The following is a 12,224-nucleotide window of genomic DNA, read 5'->3' as shown; positions in this document are numbered from 1 at the left end:
TGAGTGAGCTCTCTTGACAAGGTGAATGTTTTACGAGAAGTACACAGATAAACTGGAGCTAATTTTACTGAAGTAATTTTCTCAATTTTTAATGATTGCCTTACTCTAATAAATTATGATTTCAAGTTCTATGACCAAATTATTTTGTAATTATGTCTAATACCAATGCTGCTATTAGAAAAAAAGACATGTGTTAATAAATTATAGCAGACCTCTCAATTACTCTTTAGGTGATTCTAGGGAGAAATGAAAACAGAGAATATATAAATTTCATTTTTAAAATGTATATTATATTTTTCCAACTCAGGCTGTTCACTGCGGAAGATGTATGTTTCTCGTTTAAAAACAAATTGCTTACTTTGATCTGATGCTAGGATTGTAATATTATAGATTCCATCTTTGATGCTCTCTGCTTCTCTATCCAGGTTTCTGATAATCGTGATAGAGCCTGAGTTTTCATCAACAGTGACCCACCCTTTGGGGTCATTTGATTTCCTATACCTGTTAAAAATGATAAATTAAAATAACATGAAGGATTGTAAGTCAGATTATAATATTAATTCAAAATAAGTTTAAATTTGAAAATTACAGTAAACTTGAAGCTAAATGTAGTAGAATTGTAAATACCTTATGCCACTGCTACTTCTTGTTTCTGGGTCATATGCTTGATATCCATTGCTTCTTGTATCCACTGCTACATTTTCTTTAATTCGAACAGTTTGCATTGGAGGGATACACTCAGGGCCCTCATCTTGATTTTGTACATTAACGGTAACTACTGCTGTGCTCATGGCTGATCTTGAACTACCCTCTAGTGAATATGGGGCTTCATTAACTACGCCAATTTGCAGGGTCACCTGTTGTGTTTCTTCATAATTCAGGGGCTACAAAAGCAAATGTGTCAAAAAATCAGATCAAATCATTTAACATTTGGCAACGTGACCTAATGTATCTAACTGGTTACCTATGGAAATACGTAGGTGCTGTGTTGAGAACAATCGTGGGAATATTAACACATGCCTAAAAACAGGGCAGTGGAAGAGAAAGGGGAATCCTTCAACTGATTCAGGAGTTGGGTAGAAAGGGCAAAAATGAAAACAAAAATTCTTCCTCAGACCTTTCTCTCTGTCTCTCTCTCTCTCACTGTCCACTCTGTGAAAAAAAAAAAAAATTCTTCCTCAATTCCAAATTTAATACAATTAATGAAGGTGCTTGTATGTTAACACAAGAGATGCTCCTTTTGGGGGGAGGGGGGTTCATATCATAAGTATCATAAGAAATAGGTATTTACTGTGCCATTAATTTTAGGACAGCTTTTCTTACATTCCTGAGATGAACAAAATTATTTGTCCTTGGTTTGGGTTGAAAATGTGGGTCAAATTTTGTGAAATGCTTTAAGACAACAGAGATGAGAAAATAAAAAGTTTATGGTCATTATACTTTCCTTTTAAAAAAATGTATGTATGTATGTATTTAAAAGGTAAAGTGACGGGGAGGGGGAGGGAGAGAGGAAGAGAGAGAAAGAGAGAGAGAGAGAGAGAATCTTCCATATGCAGTTCAGTCCCAAATGCCTGTAGCAGCAGGGGCTGGATCTGGATGAACCAAGGAGCCTAGAACTCTCCATAAAGGTTTCCCATTTGTGGGCAGGGACACAAGTACTTGAACCATCATCTGTTGCCTCTTTGGTGCATAAGCTGGAATCTAGGCCAAAAGTGCATTAGCTGGTACTTGAACCAAGCACTTCAATATGGGATGCCAGTGTCCTTGGGATAGCAGCCAAGTTCTTTACAGATGTTGTAGAATAGTATTAGAAAGAAATTTTAGACATATTCACATTTTTAAATGTTTGAGGATTCCCATTTTGAACTTGGATGCTAAGAATATACTGAACATGGATGAACAAACCTACAAACAGCCTCGTATGGGTTTGAGTCATCATTTGAGAAAGTCAATAAGATACCCAGATACAGAAAAAATAGTCTAGGAAAGTTTGCACTGCCCCCCCAGCATCAAATCTTTTTTAATTAAGAGAAATTGGTTACAAAATGGATAAAATATGTTAACTGAATACATACTAGCATATATATTTTTAAAATCACACCTATATAAAAAGTTACAAAAATAAATATTCTCTAACATAGATCCTCAACATAGCATTTACATTCACCTATATACATTAATCTAACATTTACCAGAATTTCCTTCTTCCTATTAAAATCTAGTATCCTATTCTATGATATTATAAACTTTATACACTACAAATATGAATTTAATGACTTAATCTTACCTTAACTACACACAGGACTCCTTCATTAGTTTTGGGATCTGTTGTGATTTTAAAATTTCCATTTTCATTGCCCTTTAAAATGGTATAATTAGCTCTCCAGTTGGGAGTGTTAACTAAGTCCTTATCTTCAACAGTAACACGCAAAATTTCCACATCAACTGTATTTTCCTCCACTGATGCAGCATACTAAAAGAACACAAACAAACAAAAAAGCTTAGTTAGCACTCACAAAAATAAAACATCCTCTAAAGGAAGCCCTGTTCATCTAATCTCCTAAATACATAATTTACATAATTTCAAACTCTGACTCCAAACCACTGTTATGTTATTGGGGTTACTTCATTTGAAATTATGTGTCATGATCAGAGATGTGCCTACTTAATAATTAACACTAGATTATACATCTTTCTCTTATTAATTTCATATACTTACAGAAGGATGGGTAAATGTTGGCATATTGTCATTCACATCTCCAATATTAATGATACAAGTTGCAGTTGTCTGCAAACCAAAATATTGACCATCCATATCTTGTACTTTTATTTTCAACTGATATTTATCAATTAACTGAAAACAAAAAGAATTTAATTACTGAAGGAAATCAACAGCATTACAAATGAAATCAACATTTAAACTGTATAATTTTCCTTGTCTTAATAATTTAAGGGGCACAGGATTAAATTTCATAGCCCTCATATTCTAGAAAAATTTCTTCACACTCGTAATTTTCATTTAATTTATGAAAAACAGTGTCATTTCTTAACGTGCCATCAACTCAAAAACTATAGAATTGGTTGGCTTTATCTTTTTTTTTTTTTTTTTTTTTGACAGGCAGAGTTAGACAAAGAGAGAGAGAGACAGAGAGAAAGGTCTTCCTTTTCCATTGGTTCACCCCTCAAATGGCCACTACGGCCGGCGTGCTGCGCCGATCCAAAGCCAGGAGCCAGGTGCTTCCTCCTGGTCTCCCATGCGGGTGCAGGGAGACCAGGCACTTGAGCCATCCTCCACTGTCCTCCCGGGCCACAGCAGAGAGCTGGACTGGAAGAGGAGCAACCAGCACAGAATCCGGCACCTTAACCAGGACCAGAACCCAGGATGCCAGAGCAGCAGGCGGAGAATTAGCCAAGTGAGCCACGGCGCCAGCCTTGGTTTTATCTTTATTCAACACAAATAGAAGAGCTATAGCCGTAAGTACATTTTAAACTGCCTGTTAATTACTAAGAATCTTTATCTTCTATTAAAATCATATTCTAATATTTTTACTTTTTTATTTATATAAAAGGAACAAATTTCATGTATTTCATACATACAGTTTTAAGAGCATAATGATATTTCTCACACACCCCTGCCTCCCGCCCTCTCTCACTCCCACCCTCCTTTCTCCTTCTTTTTTTTTAAATTTTAATTTGTACTATGGCATACTTTCAATTTACTTTATAAACATAAATTTAACATTCAAAAATATATAGCAGTAAATCAGAGCTGGCATCGTGGCACAGCAGGTTAGGCTACCACCTGCAACTCTAGCATCCCATATGGACACCAGTTCAAGCCCCAGCTGTTCCACTTCCAGTCCCACTCCCTGGCAATGCACCTGGGAAAGCAGTAGAAGATGGCAAGTGCTTGGGGCCCCTGCTATCCATGTGGAAGACCTGGATGGAGTTCCAGGCTCCTAGCTTTGGCCTGTCCAAGTCCTGCATGTTTCAGCTATTTGGGGTGGTGAACCAGCAGAAGCAAGATCTCTCGCTATGTAATTGCCTTTAAAATAAATAAATGTCTTTAAAACAATAATGTAAAATATTCCCCTGTAGAAAAAAAGATTTTAAAGATTTACTTTATACTTTTAAAAAGATCGATAAATGAGGATGAAAATAAAGTTCTGGGTCTAAGTAATTTCTCCTTTCTATGGAAAACAGAATATGGTTTTAGATATTGCCTAAGGCATGCTGCTACTTTAAAAAATGTTTCTCTTCATGCATTTATTAGAAGAGATTGAGTTACAGAGGATTAAAAACATCATAATAATGCCTTCCAGTCTTAGTATTAAGAAACTTAGGTTCTGTAGGCCAAGGTTGTGGTGCAGTGGGTTAAGACGCAACTACTGATGCTGGTTTCTCATATCGGAGTGCAGGTTCAAGTCCTGGCTACTTTAGCTTCTAATTCAACTTCCTACTAATACACCTGGGAAGGAATTGAATGATGGCCCAACTACTAGGGCCCCTGCCACCATATGGGAGACCTGGATCATGTTATTGGCTCCTGGCTTTGACCTGCTCTTGCCCTGGCTATTGAAGTCATGCGGGGAGTGAACCAACAGATGGAAGATCTCGCTTTCTTGCTCTCATTCTCTTTTTCTCTCTTCCCCACTCCATGTGTTTGTGTGTGTGTCTCTCTCTCATTCTTTCAAGTAAACCAATTAATTAAATGTTAAATAAACTAAAATAAATAAATAAACCTTTTTCAAAAAAGAAACAGATCCTCTTTTCAGGCCCAAAAATAACAAATGCAATGTTGGCCGGCTGGAAAATCCTCTTTGCCTAGGTTTCTTGTTCTATGAAATGTTTATTATGATCATCCTTTCTACCTAACTCACTTTTCTTCATAAAACAAAACATGTGAAAATCTCTCTTCACCTTCTACCTAGAACGCTCACCTTAGTTAAACAAGGCCACCTTCTTTCTTTTCTTTTTTATTTTACCTTCTTTTCTTAATTCAATGACCTCTTAAACTTTCTTGTCCTCATACATTACCTAAAACAAAACTAAAGTTTCTCTTCATCTCTGTTTTGTATGAACATAATTTCATTGACTTACCCTTCCCTAATCACATTTCACACTTGAAAAATAATGGCCTCATTTCAATGGAAAACATTCAAGGCCGGCGCCGTGGCTCAATAGGCTAATCCTCTACCTGCGGCGCCAGCACACTGGGTTCTAGTCCCGGTCAGAGCGCCAGATTCTGTCCTGGTTGCCCCTCTTCCAGGCCAGCTTTCTGCTATGGCCCAGGTCCTTGGGCTCTGCACCCGCATGGGAGACCAGGAGAAGCACCTGGCTCCAGGCTTTGGATCAGCGTGATGCGCCAGCCACAGCGGTCATTGGGAGGTGAACCCACGGAAAAAGGAAGACCTGTCTCTCTCTCTCACTGTCCACTCTGCCTGTCAAAAATAAAAAAAATTCAAAACTTCATGCTAGAATAATTTTAGGAGGAATTACCTGTTTTGTTTGTAATGAGCTAATGTTTATTGGCTATAATCAACTGGCTGATAAAACAATGAAATGAAGTTTTGAGACCCTAAAGCTTTATTTGTGGCATCTTCAGATGGAAGAGAAATTACGATGGTTTAAGGGCTTACGTGGTTGCAGGCAACAGACGATAACTGGAACTCTACGGCAAAAAAATTACTATAGAGCAATCCTAGGATAACTCCTCCAATGATTAAATGTCTTTCATTGATTCTACCAAAAGGAGCTATTTTTTTATAATTTTTTAATTAATTAATTTTTTTGACAGACAGTTAGTGAGAGAGAGAGAGACAGAGAGAAAGGTCTTCCTTTTTTTGTTGTTTCCACCATGCAACTGGCTGCTACGGCTGGTGTGTTGCGGCCGGCACACTGCGCCGATCCAAAGCCAGGAGCCAGGTGCTTCCTCCTGGTCTCCGATGTGGGTACAGGGTCCAAGGACCTGGGCCATCCTCCACTGCCCTCCCATGCCACAGCAGAGAGCTAGACTGGAAGAGGAGCAAGCAGGACAGAATCTGGCGCCCCAACTGGGACTAGAACCCAGGGTGCCGGCGCCACAGGCGAATTAGTCTAGTGAGCTGCGGCGCCGGCCCCAAAAGGAGCTATTTAAGGAAAATTACTTGTGTACTTTAATTTGTGAGCTGAACGAGGTGTTGTTTTTTTTATAGAACACAGTTTTTACGTGAAAGATATCTATGGTTATTCAGACTGGAGTATTCGGAAGGCATTTTGTCAAACATAAACTAAATTTGTCACTTCAAAGATAACTTTGCTGTCTATGATAAAATGTCATTTTCAAGAAAAATGACACAATCCCATCAAGGTGGCATGTACCAATGCCATCTCACTAGTCCAAGTGATCAACTTCAGTTCACAATTGATCACACTGATAGGTCTAAGAGTCAAAGGGATCACACAAACAAAACTAGTGTCTGCTAATACTAACTGATAGAATCAAAAAGGGAGAGAACGATCCAACATGGGAAGCGAGATACACAGTAGACTCATAGAATGGCAGATGTCCTAAATAGCACTCTGGCCTCAGAATCAGCCCTTAAGGCATTCAGATCTGGCTGAAGAGCCCATGAGAGTATTTTAGGCATGGAAAGCCAAGACACCCTGGGGAAAAAAAAAAAGAAGAAGAAGAAGACCTAAATGAAAGATCTCTGTGAGTGAGATCCCAGTGGAAAAAACAGGGCCATCAAAGAAGGAGGTACCTTTCTCTGAAGGGAGGAGAGAACTTCCACTTTGACTATGACCCTGTGGGAATAAGATCGAAGTCGGCGAACCCAAAAGGCAACTCATGACTAGAGCCTAGGGAGATTACTGATGCCATAAACAAGAGTGTCAAATTGTTAAGTCAACAACAGGAGTCACTGTGTACTTACTTCTCATGTGGGATCTGTCCTTAATGTGTTGTCCAATGTGAAGTAATGCTATAACTAGTACTGAAACAATATTTTTATACTTTGTGTTTCTGTGTGGGTGCAAACTGATGAAATCTTTACTTAATATATATTGAATCGATCTTCTGTATATAAAGATAATTGAAAATGAATCTTGATGTGAATGGAATGGGAGAGGGAGCGGGAGATGGGAGGGGTGCAAGTGGGAGGGAATTTATGGGGGGGGAGCCAATGTAATCCATAAACTGTACTTTGGAAATTTATATTTACTAAATAAAAAAAAAGAAAAATGACAAGTTTGGTATTAATGGAAGTGAGGAAGAGAGAAGGAGATTTTTCTAAGACTCCCTCATGAAATGTGTCAATATTTAGAAAATCTACATAACTCGGTGGGCCAATATTTTCCAAATGACTGATGCATGGCTTTAGAAAATTTCAGATTGGTGCAATATTCATTCACAATCAAGAAAAACCAATGGATTTTCATGTAACAAAATACGAAAGTTCATTGATAGGACTTGAGAGTCTACATTGCAAACACCTTTAAGAAACTACTTACTACTTCTCAAAGAAGAACATCCACTGTGATTTGAAATGACTATTACAATATTCTTTTCTAACTTCATCTCAGATTTTCTATATATACTTAAGCAAAAGCCACTTGGAAAATAAGGTTTGGGGGAATATATAACAATGTCACTGTTCTCATTTAGTTATTTATTACTTTGGGAAACTACTTAATTTTTGGATTTCCAGTCTATTGAAAAGAGGAAACCAGATATTGGAGATATAATATGGACTCTATTTTCATTTGTGTAAGGAAAAAAATAGATGATATTGTTGAAAAAAAGTGATACAGACACAAAAGAGAAGCATTCCTGTCTCCGTAGATGACAAATTTCTGCACATTCCCAAAAGGCAAACTTTCTGTATTGAACACTTCCCATTACCATAATATTCAGGAGAATAAATTATTATTTCAGAATTAACACACTGCAAGTTTATTTAATGACCTCTAGTAAATACTTAAAATAATATTATCAGTAAATAGCTTCTAAAATTTTCATTTGATTTGAAACACACAGAGAGAGAAAGAGAGAGAGAAAGATCTTTCATCTACTGGTTCTCTCTCCAAATGCCTGAAAGAGCTGGGACTGAGCCAGACTGAAATCAGGAGCCAGGAGCTCACTCTGGGTCTCCCACAGTGGGTGGCAGGAACTCAACTGCTTGAGCCATCATTGCTGCCTCCCTCGTGGATATTAGCAAGAAGCTGGAATTGGGAGTGGAGCTGGGACTCCATTCTGGCCATTTCCATACAGGATACAGGAATCCTCAAGCAGTGTCTCAAATCATTGCACCAAATGCCCACTCCAGTCAATAAGTATTAAAATATTAATAAAATAATTTTTCTAAAATAAAGTTTACAACATGCTTTTCAAAAACACATCTCTGGCTGATAAGCAGAGACATAAAGGTACTACTACATAGCTATAATATAATCAAGTTTTATGTATTAATATTTGAGTTACCTCTCTGTCTAACTGAGATGACGATGTGGTGATCACACCCGTGTGTGGATGCATGGAGAACAAGGTGGGTGACCTCGGCAGCTGCTCAAGGATAGAGTACTTGAGGCGTGTGTGCATCGTGTCAGGCTCATCTTTGTCAGTTGCACATACCTGTCCCACAGTAGAACCTGCATACAGAAAAATCCTCTTTAATTTCCAAAACTTCCACATTTTCAACTTCTTCTTTGCGTCACTCATCTCCCCTGATCTCAGAAAAGTTCCACATCACATTTTATATAGTAGAGTCAAGGCTTTTGTGTGTGACCCCTACACAAGCTACCCCATCCTTTAAATATCCTAGCACCCTACCATTTTGAATTTGGTAATCATATCTATATTTACTTAATGCATGATTTTTTAAAAAATATTAATACTACCCCTCTATGACATTTGTATTTTGTAAGTAAAGAATTCTAAATATTTTTTAGCTTTTTCTGTCAGTCTGCAATTAGTTGGCCATACGAATCTGTTTTGTCTAGGAAGCCCTGCTTCCATTATGTCATTGGACAGGAAGTCTGAAAAACTGCATCCAGGCTTCCAGTTAAGATGGATCATTTCACAAGATTGACAAAACATTTGTATTACTCTCAATGACTTCTATGGTCATGCCCACGATATTGTAAACCATTCAATCACTAGAGAACGTAAGTAGATACATTCAAGTCTGTGTCTCCAATTGCTCAAAGACTTATTATGTTCTCTTAGAAGTATTTATTTGGGGCCAGCATTGTGGCTTAGTGGATGAAGCCACCACCTGTGATGCCAGCATCTCATATGGACATCAGTTTTTGTCCCAGCTGCTCCACTTCCAATCCAGTTCCCTGCTAATGCGCCTGGGAAAGCAGCGGAAGATGGCCCAAGCACTTGGATCCCCACACCCATGTGGGAGACCTGGAAAAACTCCTGGCTCCTGGCTTTGGTTGTTGCAGCCATTCTGGGAGTAAACCAGTGGATGGAAGATCTTTCACTCTCTAACTCTTTCTCTGTAACTCTGCCTTTCAATTTTTTTTAAAAAAGTATTTGTTTTATTTCACACAGGAAGCAAAGTAACATTTATTAACTGATTTTTGAAGTGCTGTGCTAGGTATTCCATGTGTATTCTGCTTCATTTAATCTTCATAAAAATCTGGCATAGCGATGACCCATTTTACTGATGAGGAAACTCCGGCTTGTGAAGATTAGAAAACTTGCTCAGGGTCTCACAGGTATTTCAAGGCTGAGCAAAATCTTACCCATACTCCCTTGTTCATGCCCCTAGGCTGTGGTGCTTCCTGACAGCCATAATGAAGCTCATTTTGTGAGTTAATCACATTCAAGTTGTCACATATTGCTAAAGTAGATACTCACCCACTCTGCAGTTTTCAAAAACTGTAAAAACATAAGTTGTTTCTGTAAAAATTGGGTAGTTATCATTCTCATCCTCTATTTTGATTGGTAAGGGCAGTGGAAGTTCTGGTGTGTACCCATCTGGAGTTGATGCAAAAGCAATGAGCTGTGAAGAGAGTAAAATAAAGAGAAAAGTGAAAATAACTTTTAAAACAAGATACGGTTCAAACTAGCTTTGGCTTTGACTTGGAGACTCTTCAGCACCGTGATGAGTCTCACTGTCTGTTACTGTTTGGGTGTGGTCATAGCTTCATTGCCAAGAGGTAGCTGATTTTGTGGTGTGACAGCATTTTGTGTTTAAATTTATCTAATATAATAACTTAGATCATGTTAATTTCCATTTAATTGCTCTGTATTTTCATGAGTGTAATGGTTTTTATTACTAATTTTTCCAAAGCAGACTTGTCTATTCTGTGCTATCAGCTATAGCCAGAACACTGACTACAAAGAAAACAGAAAAGGGCAAATGAAATGAAAAGGCCAATGTTAATAAATGCTAATACAATATAAATGCTAGACTTTACCTCAAAAGACTCGTATTGCTCACGATCCACAGGACGAGTACAATACAGGTTTCCAGTATCTCTCTCCACATAAAATAAATTCAGAGGTTCTTGGTCAACTCCCGGTCCTCTTATGGAATAGTATATAGTGTAGTTCTGTGCTGTGTCAGATTGAATCTACAGTAGACATAATAAGCATGAGACAAATTTTTATTTCAGCACAACTTTCATCTGTGTATTTATGTAATGACATGGTGCTGCTATTTTTATTACAAAATATTTGCTGCTTTAATTTATTATTACGCATAAAGGAAAGACAGCAATAGAGTTAGGACACCTAATAATTGAGAAATTGCAAAAATCAGCCATGAGCAAAAGTATGTAATGCCATCTTAGTTTTCTTTATTTACTTGAGAGGCAGAGATAGAGAGAAAGGTCTTCTGTCCTCTGGTTTACTCCCCAAATGGCCACAAAAACTGGAGCTGCGCCGATCTGAAGCCAGGAGCCAGGAGCTTCTTCTGGTCTCCCACGCAGGTGCAGGGGCCCAAGCACTTAGGCCATCTTCTACTGCTTCCCGGGCCACAGCAGAGAGCTAGACTGAAAGAGGAGCAGCTGGGACTAGAATCAGTGCTTATATGGGATGCCGCTGCCGCAGGCAGAAGATTAACCCACTACGCCACATTGCCAGCCCCTGCCACCTCAGTTTTCTTGAATAAGTAAAGAATACATACAGGCTGAATGTACCTATGTGGACCAAGTATTTAAGACTTTTCTTGTCTTAGAAAATGAAGTATTTTGAGCATAAAAATATTATTCTGTTGTCCAGTTTTTTAGATTGAATTTTAATTATATGCACATAATATTTAAGACACTGAGTTTAAAGTATATTAGCTGCAGGGTCAAAACTTAGAGTAGAAGCTGGCATTGTGGTATAGCGGGTAAAGCTGCTGCCAGCATCCCATATGGGCACCACTTGGAGTCCCAGCTGCTCCACTTCTAATCCAGCTCCCTGTTAATGTGCCTGGGAAAGCAGTAGAAGATGGTCCAAGTGATTGGGCCCCTGTACTCACATGGGAGACCCAAATGAAGCACCTGACTCCTGGCTTTGGCTTGGACCAGCCCCAGCAAATGCAGCTATCTAGGGAGTGAGCGAACCATCAGATAGAAGATCTTTATCTGTCTCTCCTTCTCTATCTGTAACTCTATCACATTAAAAAAAAAATCTTTAAAATTAGAATATGTTTTCCTTATGAATTTTTATTACTTCTCAGCATCTTCACTCATAAGAGCCGAGTGAAAAAATATATATATATATGAGAAAATAAAAAACTGAATAATACCCCAGCCAGGATGATATTCTGGTCCTTGATTCAAAAAGCAATTTTTTTCCCAAGCTGTTTTCACTCTCTCAGTAAGATCTTTTTTATATAACAGAATTTTATGTAGTTACTTATTTGTTTGAAGGAAGAGTAACAAGTGGAGAAATCGAGAGGAGAGAGCTCCTATCCAGTGGTACATTTCCCAGATGTCCACAACAGCAGAGGCTGGTCCAGGCCAAAGTCAGGAGCCAGGAATTCTACTGGGGTTTCCCACATGGGTGACAGAAACCCAAACACTGTGGCTACATTCTGCTACCTCCCGGGTGCATTAGCAAGAAGGTGGATTGGAAGTAGAGGTAGGACCTGATCTCAGACATTCCAATATAGGATACAGGTGTTGGGGGGCTGCTGTTCCATGACGCCTGCCACAGTAAGATCTTGACCCTCTTCAAACCAATATTAATAGAATAATTACCAAACAATTCTTTCTCAACTTTAACATGATCTTCTCTGAAC

General features: G+C 38.4%; 1 protein-coding gene across 2 annotated transcripts in view; it reads right to left on the bottom strand.

Annotated features, from left to right (window-relative positions):
• The window catches only part of DSC2 (desmocollin 2), a 43,198-nt gene that overhangs the window by 16,973 nt on the left and 14,001 nt on the right, over nt 1-12,224 (bottom strand). For both annotated transcript variants that reach the window (XM_051851318.3, XM_008261173.5), the window contains exons 5-11: nt 10,411-10,566; nt 9,848-9,992; nt 8,462-8,628; nt 2,720-2,854; nt 2,288-2,473; nt 628-884; nt 359-501 (exon numbers count right to left, since the gene is read on the bottom strand). In XM_051851318.3, coding sequence (XP_051707278.1) covers nt 359-501; nt 628-884; nt 2,288-2,473; nt 2,720-2,854; nt 8,462-8,628; nt 9,848-9,992; nt 10,411-10,566 — 1,189 coding nt within the window. The remainder of the gene's footprint in view (nt 1-358; nt 502-627; nt 885-2,287; nt 2,474-2,719; nt 2,855-8,461; nt 8,629-9,847; nt 9,993-10,410; nt 10,567-12,224) is intronic.

Source organism: Oryctolagus cuniculus, chromosome 10 (assembly GCF_051225735.1).
Source record: "Oryctolagus cuniculus isolate XC-2025 breed Fujian yellow rabbit chromosome 10, ASM5122573v1, whole genome shotgun sequence".
NCBI classification, from domain to species: Eukaryota; Metazoa; Chordata; class Mammalia; order Lagomorpha; family Leporidae; genus Oryctolagus; species Oryctolagus cuniculus.
The sequence above is the reverse complement of the archived record's forward strand: the minus strand, read 5'-3'. Positions and strand labels throughout refer to the sequence as shown.